A 17,680-nucleotide genomic window follows, 5' to 3' on the forward strand; every position below is an offset into this window, starting at 1 on the left:
AGTGCAAGAGCCAGGAGTAACCCCTGAGCATTGCCAGGTGTGACCCAAAAGCCAAAAAAAAAAAAAAGTGAATGAACAACAATTAAACTAAAATCCTGTTATGAAAAAAAAAGAAAACATCCTTTTTAATAAAATGCTTCTGACAGTGGGCAATTGGACTGGCACAGTTTGTCCCCATGCAGATGGTCTACACACAAGTGAGTTGGAGCAAAAGCGCAAATTCCACAGCTCCCCTGTGGCTCAGACCGCCTGGCCAGGATGACCCCTGGAGCCCACAGGCTCCCTCTGACCTCAGTGTTTCCATCCATAGAATGGGACGAAAACTGGCTTAGAGCTGTTGTCTTCTTGTTTCGTTTCATTTGTCCCACGAGGCCTGTGTCGGGATCAGATCTGGTCTCTTGCTGTGAAGAACTTGCCCAAGCTGATGTTTTCAACCCAAACTCCTAGAACTGCTAACAGGGTCCAAAGCAGTTCCTGTCCTGTCCCTTCTTCCCCAAGAGATTTCCTTACTATTTTTTTCTTGTGTGGGGGTTACATCTGGCTGTGCTCAGGGATTCCTCCTGGTTCTGTGCTCCAGGACCAGTCCTGGCAGGCTTGGGGGGACCATATGGGTCACATACACCCTGCTCACTGGACTTTCGCTTTGGCCCTCCAGCTCCCCTTCTTTATCCACTTATCTGCTAAGGATCCGGGAAAGACTTATTTTGATTTTTAGTTTTGGGGGTTTCTTTTGTTTGTTTTGGGGGCCACATCTGGCATCACTGCTAACAGGGCTTAGGGAACCACACAGGAACCAGCACTGAACCCAGGTCAGCCACGTTCAAAGCAAACTCTCTGCTGTACTCTCCCGCCGGCCCCAGAAAGACCTGCTTTGGACTAGAGACCCCATGGTAGGGAAACTATGCCTCTGAGATGCTTTTCCGGCTCATCCCGGGACCCCCAGGGAGGGTGCTGATCTTGCATCTGAGCCATAGTATCGTGGGACAACCCCAAATAAATTATGCCGGAATATGTTTGAGGAACTGAAAATGCTTTAGCTTGGGATCTGCAGACCCGCAGGCTGCAATCCGGTGTTTACTGCCGCTTGTACCAGGGCGTGTGTCCCACTGCCTGCCGTGGCCCGGAACAATTGTCACCGAAGAAAATTTGGCTGTGCAGCTCGATCATGAAACTCGAGGAGGCTGGCGCTAAGACGCGGCCGGAGGCCACAAGCGGGCAAACAGGACAACAGCTGCCTCCTGGTGGAAACCCCGAGGCTCCTCCTGGGGCGATGAACTGGGATCCGGCCCTCCTGGGGCCTGCGCTTCTGCCCCACAGGGTCATTCTAAACACTGTTTTCGTCGGGGCCTGCGGCAGGCCTGGCCATGCAACAGGAGGCCACAGGGTCCCCCTCAGGCTTGCTCAGGGTTGATGCTGTGCCCAGACGGCCTCGGGGCCTCACACAACCCCAGTGTGTCTCCACCCCGCTGAGCCCGTCGTTCAGATTTAACTGGGATCCACTGGGGGGTGAGCTGGGCTGCACGTGCTCACCAAGTGGTTGTCAGGCCTTTGTGTGGCCGCTTCTCGGCCCTGTCACTCTGGGGGAGTCCTCAGAGCGTCCGCCAGGGCCCCCATCTGCCCTGGCGCACGGCAGGAAGGGGTGATGGCACCATGACAGCCACTGTCCCAGCCTCCACCTTGAGACTGAGCCCGGAAGGCTGCACTGTCACGGTTGCCATGGAAACACACACACACACACACACACACACGCACGCACGCACGCACGCACGCGCGCACGCACTCAGGGGCTGGGGTTGGGCCCGCAGTGGTGCTGGGGAAGGAGCACGGGCTGGTGCTGCAGCAGAAACACGGCCCCACCGCCCTCCCGCGCTCACTGTGGGGGTCCCAAGGAGGGACCCTCAGAAGATCTTGAAGCCCTTCAGCAGAGTCAGCGTGGGCGCCTTGCGCTTGCTCTGGGCCCGAGAGGACTTCACGGTGACCAGCTTGGCCTGCGCCACGGCCGGCATCTCCTTCAGGCTGACGGTCGAGAGCGTGTTGAAGGTGCAGCTGGCCAGGCTGTGGCCGGCGGCCAGTGGGGTCTGATGGGCCGGGGCCCGCTCCTCGAAGGCGAAGAGGGGCCGGGCTGGGGGCCTCTTCTCCAGCTCCCGCCGGGCCTCCCGCACCGCCTCGTGGAAGACGTGCTGCACGTGCTCGTGGTCCAGGCAGGCGGACACCTCGAAGAACAGGCAGCCGAACCTGGCTGCCAGCGCCGCGCCCTCTGCCTCGGTCACCTGCCTGGGGGAGGAAGCCAGGTGAAACCTTCAGGCAGGCCTGGGCAGAGCTCCCTGCCTGCATCTCTCTGGGGCTCAGTGTTCTCGTCAGGAAAATGGGATGACGATGAGGAGCTGCCTCTCGGGGATGTTGGGAAGATGGAGAAATAGCAGATGCAGTAAAAGCTCCCAGCCAGTGCTCAGTGAGGAGGGGTCTGGGGTTGGATGGGGAGCAGCTGGCCACAGTCCCCAAGCCAGACCCAGGCTGAGGCTGGTGAAGGTGTCTCTCTCCTGCTCCAGCTGGGAAATGAGGTGCCCTGGGGTGGGGCGGAAGAGAAAAAGGAGGAGGTGGGCACCGTATTTCAGGGGGAGGAATGAGACAGAGGGAAGGAGTGGTCCCTATTTCCAGCCTGCTCCAATACCAGCTCTGAATGGTGTGGTTAGATATTTACAAGCCAGGAAGGTTCTGGAAGCTTCTGAAAACCAGAGGAATTGAAGAGAAAGGGGAAAAGGACTGGATCTCGAGCAGGTGAGATTTCTGGCAGAGGGGAAGGTGCCTGAAGTCTTGAGGTCAGTCCCACCTAGCCAGCATGAAACACGGGGGCACCCCCTGCCTCTCAGGCCTTTCCTCGCAAGCCAGGGCACCTCATTTCTCGGCTGGAGCAGGAGAGAGGCACCTTCGCCAGCCTCAGCCTCCGCAGCTGGCGTGGGGACAGTGGCCAGCTGCTCCCCCGGCCTGAGCTGCCTCCGTCCTGAGGCCAGTGGCCTTCCAGCCTCCGTCCTGAGGCCAGTGGCCCCGGCTGTGGGAGGAGAGGTGAGATGAGGCTGGGGACGACGGGGGGAGGCTTCTGAGCCAAAGACAGCCTGGTAGGAGGAGTAGCTGAGAAGGGCCCCGGGAAAGCCAGAGCGAGAAAGACAGCAGAGAGGGCCCAGCGGCTCTGAGAGACAGCGCAGGAGTCAAGGCACCTGCTCCCTTCACCAACTCCGGTGCCAGTCTGGGCACAGAGGACGGTCCCTGAGTACTGCCAGAGGTCACGGTTTAGTATAGAGTCAGAAAGAGCCTCTGAACATGCTCACCTCCCAAAAAACCAAAACAAATGAACAACAACAAAAATACAAAAGAGAGGGGCCGGAGTGATAGTACAGCGGGTAGGGCGTTTGCTTTGCACATGGCCGACCTGGGTTCGATCCCTGGTGTCCCATATGGTCCCCCAAGCACTGCCAGGAGTAATTCCTGAGTGCAGAGTCAGGAGGTAACCTCTGAGCATCGTTGGGTGGGACCCAAAAAGCCAGAAAAAAAAATACAAAGGAGATCAGGACAGATCATCTAATAATTCTTTCCCCACCCAGGCTGGGGTCCGCCTCAACTCAGCAGTTCCCGAGGACACCCTTTAGCAAAAGGATCTGGTATTATTTACCTTTTTTTTCTTTCTCGTTTTGTTTGGGACTATACCCAGCGATGCTCAGAAGTTCTTCCTGCTCTGCACTCAGTAATTACTCCTGGTGGTACGTGGGGGACCATATGGTATGTCAGGGATTGAACTTGGGTTAGCCACATGCAAGGCAAGCATACTACCCACTGCACTATCTCTTTGGCCCAATTATTTACTTCTATTTTTTTTTTTATGAACTTGAATCTGAATCTGTAGTGGAGGGGCTTGAAGAACCTTTTTTGAAACAAGGGCCCTGTGTGGACATGCTCATGTGTGAATGGGTGACCAGGGCAGGTAAATTATCCTGTTTTTAATTTTTCTGCGCTCCGCCCCTCTCAGAGAGCCCGGCAAGCTATCGAGAGTATCGAGCCCTCGCGGCAGAGCCTGGCAAGCTACCTGTTTTTGGATATGCCAAAAACCGTAACAATAAGTCTCTCAATGAGAGACGTTACTGGTGCCCGCTCGAACAAATCGATGAGCAACGGGATGACAGTAACAGTGACAGTGACAGTAGTGAAAATATATTGGTGGCTTGGGAACCACCACTCTGTGTAACCACATTTTACCTCTGGCTGCAAGACAATCATGGGAAACCCAGATCAATTCTCAACCACCAGTCAGCTTCACTGGGCCACTCAAATCCCCTCCTGCAGCCTCAGCATATGGTCAGAAGTGGAAATGGCACTAAATTATAACAACTTGTTCTTAGAGGACTGCCATTACTTCATACGAACCCCCATATTCTTGTTATTTGCTCACGAGCCACTTTTTAGACAATTCCTCTGGGAAAGAGCAAAGCCAAAACAGTGACCCGGTTTGTTTTTCTTTCATATTGGAAACTATTTTATTCACGATCAGATCTTGGGATGTCTTTCTCGGCATCTGGGCTCTGTGATCCTCAAACACAACCTTTTTTTTTTTTTTTTTTTTTTTTTTTTAGTTTTTGGGCCACACCCGGCAGTGCTCAGGACTTGCTCCTGGCTTGGCACTTGGGAATCACTCCTGCAGTGCTCAGGGAACCACTCAGGGTGATGGGATTGAACACTGGTTGGCTGAGTGCGTAACCAATGCCTGCCCACTGGACTATCTCTCTAGTCCCAAGGACACCTTTGCTCATACAACTTCCCTCATCCCCCGGGATGGAATTGGGGTCTCTGGTTTGACCCACCTTTGAGCCTGTCCCCTGGTGGGCCACTTCAGCACCGCACCTCTCACTGGCCATGGCCATCTGACCTGCTAGCCCCTCCTTGCTGACCCCAGAAAACAGACCTTTGGGGACTGACCGGCTTGTGCAGGGGAGGTGGGGCAAGGCTGGTGGAGGGTGTCCAGGGGCTCAGACACACGACAGTCAAGGATTACTGGGGTGGAGAGGTTGTCTCACATGAGGGCCGCTGAGAGGGCACCCCCACCCCTAAACACTCCAGTCCCAGGTCTCTTCAAACACCGCCAGCCGAGCCAGCCAGGGCGGCCGTATGTGGTGGTCCAGGGCTCTCCGGCTCTGTCTTTAGCCTTTGAACCCAGTGCAGCCCTTTGCCACCAGATGGGCAGAAGGGAGCCCAGTGCCTCCCGGGCTAGACAGAAAACAGATCTGGTTGGCCTAGAGCGGTCACCTGACACGAGGAACCAGTCAGAGCCGAATCAATGTGTGGCCAGCCTGGGAGAGCGAGGGGACTCCAGGTCGAATAGTCTCTCAAGAAATGGTGAGGCTGGGACCACAGAGCCTCAGGAGGACGGCAGTTGGGCCTGCAGGGTGTGGCCCGAGTGCCTTTCCCCCTGTAAGCCCGTGTCCCCCTGCCCCCCACTTCCACCTAACCTGTGTTAGCGGGTAGGGAGTTTGCCTTGCACGCGGCCGACCCGGGTTCAATTCCCAGCATCCCCATATGGTCCCCTGAGCACTGCCAGGGGTAATTCCTGAGTGCAGAGCCAGGAGTAACCCCTGAGCATCGCCAGTGTGACCCAAAAAGCAAAAAAAAAAAAAAAATAGCCACCTAACTTGTGCTGAGTGTATGTGTGTATGTGGGGGGGTGGGTACTGTCTCTCTGTTCTCAGTGGTTCCACCTGCCCAGACAGTGACCCGCGGCCACCGCTGAGGGGTGAGTGGGCCCCAGGGCAGGGGGCGGGGCCGCCGCTGAGGGGTGAGTGGGCCCCAGGGCAGGGGGCGGGCCGCGCTCACCTGTACTGCGCCATGTCCAGCTTGTTGCCCAGGAGCAGGGCCGGGCAGCTGCGCTGTGTCTCCCTGGCGTGCAGGGCCAGGAGCTCCAGGTAGCTGCTGCTGCTCTCGAAGCTCTGGCGGCTGTCCACGCTGTATACCACCAGGAAGGCGTGTGCCCAGTTCAGGTAGCGCTCACAGTTCCGGGGGACGTCCTGGGGCGAGTGAGGGGCCGCTGAAGGTCTCCACCGGGCCGCCCCTGCCCATTTTGTCCCCCAGAAGAGCCCATTTCACAGGGGCACTGGAGTGGAACTTGGCAGCATGAAAGAAGGCGCCCTCCCACCACCCGGACCCGGGCCTTGGGGGCGCCAAGCCGACTCTGGCAAGGCCTCGGCTCAGACTGAGCTAGCCTGGGCACCTCCAGTCTGGGGTTGGGTTCATGGAGCCCCTTTGGTTTCTGGCTTGGTGGGGGCTGTGTGTCCTGGGCTGGAGGGGGCACCTGAGTCAACACCTGTGTCATCTGCTTCTGCGTATGCCCGAGCACCCTGCCCTAGAGCTCAGGAACTCGGGGAACGCCAACGAACACCCAGTCTCCCCAGCCCTGGGCCCCGAGCAGTCAGAGCCCGTCGGGAGTCAGAGGGCCACACGGGCCCACGGAGGGAGACGAGTGGCCAGCTGCAACACTGCCTCTGGGCACCGACAGCGCGGGAGGAGGCAGTAGGGGGGTGGCATTACCGGGTCTGCGGTGTCCATGACTCTCAGGTGGACAGGCTGGTGGTCCACAGTCTCCTCCGAGCTGTAGGTGTCCTCTATAACACAGACATTCCGCCAGGTGAGGGCAGGCATCCCTCCGCCCACAGAGGGGACCTGGGCCTGGGTCTCAGGGCTCCTTTCCGCAGGACCCCCAGGTCTGGCTGAGCTGGGGCCACCGGTGGGAAGGCCCTGTTTGGCCCTCACTACATGTGGACGGCCTGGGCAGAACCTCCCACTAAACTGCCCCAGCGGCCACTTAGTGGAACATGCCACAGGAGATGGGACGCACTGCAGGATGGGTCTCCAGTGGCTCTGCCGGCCTCTCCCTCCCAAAGCAACAGGGCACCCCCCCTCTTCCCTGCCGGCCACAGTCCTGATGATCCCGCCCCAGGGGACGAGACAGAGCAATAGAAGCGCAGGCAATGGGGGCTGGAACAATAGCACAGCAGGTAGGGCGTTTGCCTTGCACCAGGCCGACCCGGGTTCGAATCCCAGCATCCCATATGGTCCCCCGAGCACCGCCAAGAGTAATTCCTGAGTGCATGAGCCAGGATTAAACCCTGTGCATCGCCGGGTGTGACCCAAAAAAAAAAAGAAGCACAGGCAATGGAGGGTGTGTGTGTGGGGGTGGGGGGCTACATGCAGGAATCCGAGGTGGTTTACCCACGTCCTCATGCAAGCTGTCTGGTGAGCTGAGAGCTGCAGGTCACAGGCGTGGCCTAGCTGCCACTCAGCAGTTCAGATCTCTGAATACACTTTCTCAATACGTTCCCCTTCAAATTCATTATGTCAATTATTTGAATATCATTTTCTCAAATAATTCAGCTAAACAGTATCAAAGTTTCACTCCATAAAAAGAGAGTTCTGGGGCCGAAGCAATAGTACAGGAGGCCAGGTGCATGCCTTGCACATGGCCAACCTGGATTCGATTCCCAGTATCCCACAGGGTCCCCTCAGCACTGCTGGAATTCTCAAGTCCCCCGAGTATCACCGGGTGTGGCCCCCAAAACAAAATCGGAGAAAAAGAACAAACTAGTGAGTCCTGAGTTAGAAGGTAGTACCGAGGTACTTGCTCTGCATGAGGCCAGCCTGGGTTGAATCCCTGACCCCATAGGGTTCCCCGAGCTCCCCAAGAGTGATCCCTGAGAACAGAGCCAGGGAGTATGCCCTGAGCACTGCCAGGTGTGACCTCAAGCAAAACACAGTGAGTACTCTGGGCGGGAGTGAGCTCAGTGGGGTGGGACACACATTTTTACCGGCAGTGGGTTCCCAGAACACAGCCAGGAGCAACTCCCCACACTTTGAGTCCAGAGCCGGGAAGGGCCCCTGAGCACCGCCAGGAGTGGTTCAAATGCCACCCCCCAAGAAAACAGTGACGCCCACTTACTTTCTGAAACCTTGACACTGGCTGTAAAGGACCTCGGAACATCAGTGTTTATAGGCAGGTTGCGTTCCTAGGGGCCCTTTTATACTTCTTATTTTGAAATAATTTTAGCCTTCGGAAGAAGGTATAAATTAGCAAGTTCCCATGTGCCCCTCCCCCGCAATGTGCACCCCTACCTTCACCCCACCCAGATCGATGGTCAGGAACTCAACATTGGTGCCTGTCCACGAAGTCAGCTGTCTCCCTTAATTGGGTCTCAAGATCTTCCCTTCTTTCCTCTCAGTTCTGATGACCTCTGCTCGCCAAGGAAGCAGCGAGTGCCCTAGCATGCGGAGGGCACCTCAGCCGCATCAGGAACCCCTCCCCTAGCACTCCCAAAGGACCCCAGAGAGACCCTGCTGGGAGGAATTGGGGTCCCCTCTCTCTGCCTTCCTGGCAGCAGTCCCTCTGAGCAGAGCACCCAGTCCTGGCTAGGTCCTCTCTGAGGGCAGTTGTTGGCTGCCACGCCAGGCCTGGACATACGCCAGCCGCCAGCAGGAATCACAGCTCCTGTCCCCAGCCAGCTCCGGGCACTTGGCTAAATAGCTGCTCTTATTCATAGACCAAAAAAAAAAATAAATCGAATGGAAAATATGCCCCAAATGTTTAACTATATTTGGTCCAAGCAGCGAGTCCCAGAGACTCTCTCTGGTGAGCCTTCCCTTTGTCTTCTCGCCACGTTGCCTGATGCACCCCCTTTAGTGCACCAGGGAACTGGCCCCTAACAGGCACCAGCCCGGGGAAAGTATGAGCTCCACTTTGGTCTCCTGTGGTCTGTGGGCTCTGGTCAGTGCCCTTAGCAGGAGGCCAGAAGGGAGGCCAGAGAAGGAGGAAGCTCGCGAAGCCACATGTACTCCGGGAACTTGAACTCGGGCTGCTCTGTTTCTGCAGAGTCTCCAGCAAGGGCCTGAAGCCAGGGCCCCCGACACTGGCAGGCAGCTGAGCGGGGTGAGAAGCCCCGGGGAAGGCTGGACCTAGCGCCCCTAGCCTGCTCACAGGGAGGGTCCTGCAAAGGCAGGGCGGGGGGTGGGTCCTTTCCAAGTGGCAGTAGTGTCCTCTCTGGCCATCACCCAGTCTCTCCTGTCAGCCACTCTGGTGATCCCCTGAGCAGTGCGGCTTCATCCCCCGCTCTAAACTCAGTCTCCGTTCCAGTCCCATTCCAGTTGGGCTGGCGGACACTCTGCTCCCGGCGCATCCTGCACTTGCAGTCTAAGCGGCAGAGCACGCACTAAGGGAGGAGGGAGGTTGGTCAGACCGAGTGAGCCTGGTGATGCTCAGAAGCAGGGGTGGGTTGCTCCCACTCTTGTGAGACGCAGGTGTTCCTGGGACACGACCACATGCATGCGTGCATGTGCGTGCACACACACACATGCAAACACGTGCACGCATGCACACACACATCCCTGGGACGCAGCTAGGCAGAGAAAGGGGGAAGGGGAGAAAGCAGTGAAATGGGTGAAATGGAGGTGAGGGGAGGGGGGCAGGAGGGAAATGGAAGGGGAGAGGGAAGAGAGGGAAGGACAGAGAGAGATGGGAAACCAAGGCACGGAGAGCCCAATCCTCAGAGCCAGACTCTACCAGCACAAAGTATTGTGTGGACAGCGGCTGGGGTGACGCCATCTTCCTATGGACCTGAGGTTTTCCATAACTTGGGGCAAATCATGAAGTTTTAATTTCTTTCTCTATAAAATGGGGAAATGATAGAATCTCTTCTCTCTTTCTCTTTTTGTTTTTTCTTTTTGCATCACACCCGGCGATGCTCAGGGGTTACTCCTGGCTCTGCTCTCAGGAATTATTCCTGGCAGTGCTTGGGGGACCATATGGGATGCTGGGCATTGAACCCAGGTTGGCCGCATGCAAGGCAAACGCCCTCCCTGCTGTGCTGTCTCTCTCAGGCCCTGGAGTCTCTTTTGAAGCCCTGCTCCAGCCGCCTGTTTCAGAGCACCTGAATGATCCTGGGCTCAGGCTGGAAATGGCAATAAATAACCGGGGTCCTCACCCCCAAGACACTCTCTCGGAACTCAGCCTCTTGGAAGAACTCTGGGGGTGGGTGAAAGAGTTATTTCCCATCTCTAAAGAGCTAACTCTTGTCTGGAGGGAGAGTGAGTACAGGGACCAAGGTACTTCCCGGGTTCGATCCCCAGCACCACATAGGAGTGATTCCCGAGTGCAGAGCCAGGAATAGCCCTGAGCGCTGGCAGGTGTGGCCCCAAAACGGGAGGAGGAAGGAAAAAGGAGAATGAGCCTTGTACTAGGTGCTCACACCTTCACACGGAAAGGCAGGCTCTGGCTTAGACTCCCGCGTTGCTGCAGCCCCCCACGGGGTGGGGGTGCCAGAGACCCAAACAGGTGGCACTGGTCCCCAGATGCTTTCAGGGGAGTGTCTGGGCACATCTCTGTGTCCTAGGCTCTCGGGGTGGATAGAGGACGAGAACAGAGGCCACAGGGAGTGATCAATGCCAGTCAGCTCTGGAGCACTCTGCCAAGGCCAGGCAGACTCGCACTCTGAGGGGTTCCTGGGGGGGGGGCAGCGTAAAGGATCTGGAGTGGGGGCAGGGGGAGAGAGCCAGGAGAGGTGGTTCCAGATAAAATTTAGGAAGCACAGTGACAGTTAAACTCCAGCTGGGGGTGGGAGTGGGTACAGTGGGGAGGGCGCTTGCCTAACACGGCAACTGGGGTTCATTTCTTTCACCCCATATGGTCCCCCAACCCCTCAAGGAGTAATCCCTGAGCACCAAGCCAGGAGTAAGCCCTGAGCACCAAGCCAGGAGTAAGCCCTGAGCACCACTGGGTGTGGCCTAAAAACAAATTTAAAAATTCCAGATAAGGGGGCTGGAGTGATAGCACAGCGGGTAGGGCGTTTGCCTTGCACTCGGCCAACCCGGGTTTGAATCCTAGCATCCCATATGGTCCCCTGAGCACCGCCAGGGGTAATTCCTGAGTGCATGAGCCAGGAATGACCCCTGTGCATTGCCGGGTGTGACCCAAAAAGCAAAAAAAAAAAAAAAATTCCAGATAAAGAGCAAATATACTTTAGTACAAACATGCCCTTTGTGCATATTTGGGGGGGGGGGGCTGGATCTGCCTTTGAGGCACCATTTGTGCAGAAGCCGACTTTCACCCCCAGAGAGCCCTGTTGGTCCTTTCCCAACCCCTCCTCAGCAGTCCTTGATTCCCCCCCTCCATCCAATCCAGGGTCTGCTCCCCCAACCTCTGCCTCAGCAGCACCCAGCACCCCATGTCCCACTCCTCCCATGAGACAGGGACCCGCTTCAGAACCAAGAGCGGGGAGGAACCCCTGGGGGCTGCCAGCAAGTCACCTCCCCTGCATCCCTAACTTAACCAGGCAGCCCCTTGGGGTTCTGGGAAGGATCCTTGGGGTTCTGGGAAAGATCTTCGGGGTTCTGGGAAAGATCTTCGGTGGGTTTTGTTTGGTTTGGGTTTGGGGTCACAACTAGCTCAGGGGTTACTCCTGGCTTTGTGCTCAGGAATTACTCCTGGCTCAGGGGACCATGTGGGATGCTGGGGATTGGACCGGCTTGAGCATGTGCAAGGCAAATGCCTTACCCGCTGTACCATCGCTTGGGCCTCATGGGGAAGATCTTTGAATGATAAGTCTGCAACTTTTTGACCAAATAGCCGAGACCCAAGGAAGCCCGCTCTGCCCAGAGTTGCAGGTGCCCAGCAGAGGCCGGGCTGCACTGCGGGTGCTCCCTCTGTGGTCAGAGTCCAGCTGGCCAGGGCCGCAGCCAGGGCTGAAGGGAAGGCCTGGGACGCACCAGAGTGCTCTCCTCTCCCCATAAAAGCGTGATTCCATCTCTAGAAGCAGGAAAAACAAGCTAAAACAACATTTCCCAATTCCTAAAGGTTATGAACATGCCTGTGTTTCTCACTGGACCGCTTACAACACACAACTGCTGGAGACATGCACTTCCAGACGCCTGGGACATTCCTACCCATAGAATTCTGCTTCTGAGCTGCAGACGGGGGCTCCGTACAGAGGGGATCTGAGGAGAAGGCCATGTGCCGAGAGGGAGCTGCAGGGACCCCGCTCGAGTTAACCACAGGGATTGCAGAGACGACGCTGGACTGCGAATGTGTCTTACTTTTTTTTTTCTTCTTTTTAGTTTTTTGGTCATATCCAGCTGTACTCAGGGGTAGGTTACTCCTGGCTCTGCACCTAGGAATTACTTCTGATGATACTCTGGGGACTATAGGGGGTGCCCGGGATCAAGCCCTGGTTGGCCGGCATGGAAGGCAAGCGCCTTCCCTGCTGTGCTATTGCTCTAGCCCCAATGAGTTTTCTTAATCTTCTATCCTTCTCTAAATCTCTCTCTCTCTCTCTCTCTCTCTCTCTGTCTCTCTCTCTCTTTTTTTCTTTTGTGCCACCCCTGGGTGGGTTCAGGGCTTACTCCTAACTCTGCCCTCAGGGATCATGTGTGGTGTTAGGGATCAAAGACTCAAACATGGCTCAGTCCCATGCAAGGAAAAAGTCTGACCCACTGTACTATTGTACTCTCTCTCTCTCTCTCTCTCTCTCTCTCTCTCTCTCTCTCTCTCTCTCTCTCTCTCTCGTTTTTGAGCCACACTTCATGGCGCACAGGGTTTTCTCCTGGCACTGCCCTCAGGAGCCACTCCTGGTAGGGGTCAGGAAACCACATATAGGGTGCTGGGGAATCAAACCCAGGTATCCTTATGTCTGTTTATAGGAGAGGAGACAAGTTCAGAGAGGTTCTCCAGCTGCTCTGAGGTTGCACAGCCAATAGGGGGCAGAGGCAGGATTAGAGCGCAGCTCTGATCCCACTACTCCATGATATGGCTCTAAAACAGGTTTTTGTGTATGGCTGTCAAAAGCCACACCATGAGAGCATTTCCCAAATGTCCAGTTTTTCTGGAAAAGCACATTGAGAGAACATCTTTAAGAAAAACACTTACTGGATATGGATGTTCCGTATGTTTTATTTATTATTCTGGTTCCTGTGCTGCACCCAACTATGCTCAGGGCTGACTCCCGGCTCTGCACTCAGGACCTACTCCTCAGGGTAGTTCCTCAGCTCTCCTTGCACGCGTATGGCTGCAGGCAAGGCGAGACCTTGCCCACCGTACTATCTCTCCAGCCTATGCCTGATTTTTTTCTAGGGGCCCTACCCAGCAGTGGGGAGGGAGTGGGGGTATTCAGTGCTGAGGATAAAACTCACCTAGGCATGTGCTTGATCACTTGAGCTATATCTCCAGCTCCCAAATTGTTTCTTAATCCTTGTTTGTTTGGATTATCCGGGGTGGGGTGGTGTTGGGGTGCTTCCAAGCAGTAGTCAAGAGCCCTAGGGCCTGGAAACCTCCAGAACCCAATTGCCACCATGCTCGTGGCCAATCTCCGCAGGCTCGGGACAAGACCCTCAGGCATGAAAATGTACCTGCTGGATCAGGTATGTGGCATTTGTGATGGAAGTCTCCAGGCTCTGTGGAGCTGGGAATGGTGGCCTCCCCCCATCTCCCTGTCTTTCCCGGGGCCTGGCGGTCACACCCAGGAACTGCCTCCAGAGTCATATAACCTCATTAACGGCCATGACCCAGTGAGTCATAAATAAATCTCGGAAGAGAGCGACCAGCTGCAGAGATGCCTCTGGATCCCCAAGTCACTTCCAGTTGTGTCACCCTATTTGAAATTTTAGAACCCCTGAAGCGCACAGCCGCCTTTGTGGCTGTGCAAGATTTCATACTCTACTTGCACTGGTGTACCAAGAATAGCAAATCACAATTGATGGGGTAGAAAGCAAGCGATCTCGATCCTAAATAAGTAAATATTAGCACTCATTAAGCACAAGGCTTAACATGTAACAACATGTTGGTAATCTCTTACACAAGGGCTTAATGGCTCCGGGGGGAGATACAACAATCTTCACACACTTCCCTCTAGGGAAACTTTTTTGAATCATTTTTAACTCCTTATTCATAACAGGCCATACAAAATAAATTATTTAGGATCTGCTTTGGGGGTAGGCTTGGATAGGGGGGGAAATTCAAAATAATGGTGGTGGGAAGGTATTATGGTGGTGAGATTGGTGTTGGGATATGGAATGTAATAAATTATTGTGAACAACTTTATGAAAATAAAATAAAATTGGAAAAAAAAAAAAGAGGCCAAGGGCCCCTCCCAGCAATTCTCGGCCCCAATCAGGCCAGAGACTCAGTGCAGAATCCTGTGGTGCCCAGGAGTACACAAGTCCACCCAGTGATACTGTGATACTGGGGCGGGGGGTGTTCGGGATGGTACCCGGTGATGCTCGGGCCCAGGTGGTGCCTGGGATCCTACTGGGTCAGCTTCATGAGGGCGTGCCCCTTAACCCCTGTACTATCTCCCGGCCTCTCATTTAGTTTTTAAGTCTCATCATACCTCGTGTTTTGGCACATCGACTCTCCACTCTCCCGTCAGAGCCAAGCCCCCAATTGCCTGGGTGGGGTCTGGGAAAGGTTTGTTCTGGATCTTATATTGTGATCCCTGAGTTACTCACCCTGGGGTCCCTGTCTCTACCCACAGAGGGGCAGACGTGGTCATGCTGGACCCTCTAGGTGAGATCCCCTACAGGGATCTAAGTAGGGCGGAGCAGAAGGAAGGGGTGCGGGGTGTCTTACCCAAGTTGGGGTCGTATTCACTGATAAACCTCCTGGTCAGAAACTTCACAGTCAGCGCTACAAGAGGCAGAAAGAACACAGCTCAGACTCCATGGTTCTGTGCCCTCCTTCTCACTCCCTCGGACTCCCCCCAAGAAGGTGGGGGTGGTGAGGAGCTGGTTTGAGAGGTTCAGAAGCCAGAACCAAAGACTGCCACATCCAGATCAGCGCATCATTACTGGTTTGTTTTTTTCACACAAGAAAAGCAATGAGAGGGGCTGGAGCAGGTAGGGCATTTGCCTTGCACGTGGCTGACCCGGGTTCGATTCCCAACATCCCATATGGTCCACCAGCACTGCCAGGAGTAATTCCTGAGTGTAGAGCCAGGAGTAACCCCTGTGCATCGGTGGGTGAGACCCAAAAAGCAAAAAAAAAAAAAGAAAAGAAAAGAAAAGCAATGAGAATTCAATCCCCAGCATCCCATACGGTCCCCCAAGCCCTCCGAGTGATCCCTGAGTGCAGAGCCAGGAGTAAGCCCTGAGCATGGCCAGGTGTGACCTCAAACTCAAAAAGAAAAGAAGAGAAAAGCAAAACAAAGCAATGAGAGGCCCAGGCCCAGGGCAGGGGTGGGGTGTGGGGGGGATGCTGTTCGCAAAGACCCCAACCACCTCAGGAATCAGGACTCACCCAGCCAGTGAACCCTGCAGCAGCCTAGGGAGCCCGGCCGGAAGGGAGCAGCCCCCCCACCCACCAGGTACAAGGGTCCTGAACCTGGGCCATGTGCTCATGGCCAGGCTGTTCAGCAGAGATGGCCCTGGTGACCCCCGAGAGTGGTCTCAACGACCCCGCCCTCCTCACATGCCAGGAGAGACCCGGACCCTCTCCTCCATGGCTCAATTCAGAAGCTCCAACTCAGAAGCTCCCAGCGGCCTTTGGCCTTCTACCTCCTTTTCAGGGGAAAGAAAAAAAAAAATCACCCAGCGCCTCTTCCCCGCCTCAAATCTACCTTCTTTACATGAATAAACATAAAGTGCCCCCCCACCTCTTGCCCACCAAGCCACTGCCACTCCCTAGGAGTTTCTAGAAGCCCAAAGAGGGGTCTCACCCACTGGTCAGGCGTCCCTTGTCCGCTCCCCCACCACCACACCAGAGAATGGAAAACTGGCAAAAGGCTGTGCCCCCCGGGGCCGGGCACCTCCCCTCCCCCCTGCGCCCCCGCACCCCCACACCCATACCCACTCCGCTCAGAACTTGGCCGGCCACCTAAAGCCAAGGATTGGCCAGCTATTACTCAGGACCCCTCAAAAGTCACCTGCAGAGACAGTTACAGCAGGAGCTTATGCACGCGGCTGACCTGGGTTCGAGCTCCCCACTGCTAAGTGTGACCCCCGTCCCCAAGCCAAAAAAAAAAAAAACAGCGAGAGAGAGCGTGAAAGAAAATCAAGAGAGGGGGCTGGCTTAAGACAGATGCACTTGCTAAGAACGCACACTTGTTGCAGAATTTCATCCCCGCTGGGAACCCCAGGGCCGCCGGGGTGTCCCGCTGTCACTGCTGACAGCCGCCCAGAGCTGGCCCGCAGCGGGAGCGCGGGTGTGGACACACGGACACGCCCTGGGGGGGTGGGGCCGCAGGGAAACTGAGGCAGAGAGGGAGCCCGGCCCGCTGCGCCGCGACCCTCCCGCCCCACTCACCGGACTTGCCCGCCCCGCGGCGCCCCAGGACGGCCAGGTTGATGTCAAGGGGAGCACTATGCGGCCCGCCGCCCGCGCGGGGCTTCCCGAACACCGACGACATGGCGAGCGAGGGGGCCCGGAGCTCGGAGGAGGCCCCGGCCGCGAGGCGCGACTCCCTGCACCCGCGGCCCTGCCCGCGCCCGCTGGTGCTCGGCTGGATCCCGCCCGCGGCCGGCGGCGCGGGAGGGGCGGGGCCTGGCGGGCCGAGACGGGTGGGCGTGGTTATATAAGTGGGCGTGGCGTCCCGCTGGTGGGCGTGGCCGCTGAACATCCCTATTCCTTGTACGGGCCCGCGGAGCTCCACCGGCCGCTGGCACAGCGGGGGCCGGACCAGGGCGATCCCTTGGGTGACAAGGTCTCCGTTTAGAATACTACAGTGGGTCCAAGAGATAGTATTTCGGGAAGGGCTTTTGCCTTGCACACAGGTGGCCCTAGTTGGATCCTGACGCCACAACATACGGTACCCAGAGAACCTGCCAGGAATGATCCCTGACACAGAGCCAGGGGTTACGTCCTGAGCACAGCTGAATGTGGCCTGAAAACAAAAACCAAAAAAATAGACCAAAGGAAGGGAAAAATAGATTCAAAATTCCATGATGTGATTCAGGCCTAATAGGGAGTGACAGACAGCCTGAGTGCTTCCTAGAACCCGTGGAATAATATTCTGCCGGCTGGAGTGGGGAGGATGGGAGTCCCAGAGATGTCTCACTGCTGAAGCTCTCTGCAACCCTCACCACCCCCCACCCCACCCCAACAAGAGGAACCAGGGAACCTGGGCAGTCAGGAGGCCTCAGAACCTGATGGTAAATAACTGCTCCGCCACGGAAAGGGGTTTTCCATCGCTGCCTGTGACTCTGCACTCAGTCTAGCTGTGTTACAGGCGACTGGGCCTGTAAAGCAGTTGTGTTATGAAGACTCAAAGGCACAGGGAAGAATTTATCTGGATTACACCCTTAGGCCAGGATTGCTCATAATACTCCTGGCCAAAGCATTTTTCTTTGAGTTGGAGTAAAGAACACGAAGCTAAGTTCCAGCCACATTCCTGCTCTGGCCACAGGCCTCAGTGCAGACTAGTTCTGGATGGGCTCTTTGGGGGCAGAGAACTGTCAAGGATGGTCAGAAGTGGACAAGCTGTGGACCCCATAGACTCAATCACCTGAGCACGGCTGGGGAGTTACTTTCTAGTCTGTAAAGCTAGGACCAATCAGTAGATGAGAGCTTGCCTTGCATGCCCAGGTTCAATCCTTGGCTCCCCATATGGTCCCCTGAGCACTGCTAGGAGTGATTCCCATGTTGCAGAGCCAGGAGGAAACCCTGAACATTGCTG

The 17,680-nt window shown here is 56.0% G+C and overlaps 1 protein-coding gene across 1 annotated transcript; it reads right to left on the reverse strand.

Moving 5' to 3' along the window:
- Positions 1-98: 98 nt before the first annotated feature.
- On the reverse strand, positions 99-16,512 carry RASL12 (RAS like family 12). Its single transcript, XM_004619624.2, has 5 exons — positions 16,312-16,512; positions 14,641-14,697; positions 6,567-6,640; positions 5,856-6,046; positions 99-2,274 (listed from the first exon to the last, which is right to left on the reverse strand). Exons 1-5 carry the CDS (start codon positions 16,412-16,414, stop codon positions 1,899-1,901), a joined length of 801 nt encoding a protein of 266 aa, XP_004619681.2. The 5' UTR covers positions 16,415-16,512; the 3' UTR covers positions 99-1,898.
- Positions 16,513-17,680: the final 1,168 nt, after the last annotated feature.

Source organism: Sorex araneus, chromosome 2 (genome assembly GCF_027595985.1).
Source record: "Sorex araneus isolate mSorAra2 chromosome 2, mSorAra2.pri, whole genome shotgun sequence".
NCBI lineage: Eukaryota > Metazoa > Chordata > Mammalia > Eulipotyphla > Soricidae > Sorex > Sorex araneus.

Coding starts and splice junctions, on each gene's coding strand:
- RASL12 (XM_004619624.2), bottom strand. CDS start 16,414: ATGTCGTCGGTGTTCGGGAAGCCCCGCGCGGGCGGCGGGCCGCATAGT. Junction 14,698..16,311: donor CCGCGGGGCGGGCAAGTCCG/GTGAGTGGGGCG, acceptor TGCCTCTTGTAG/CGCTGACTGTGAAGTTTCTG. Junction 6,047..6,566: donor TCATGGACACCGCAGACCCG/GTAATGCCACCC, acceptor CACTCGCCCCAG/GACGTCCCCCGGAACTGTGA.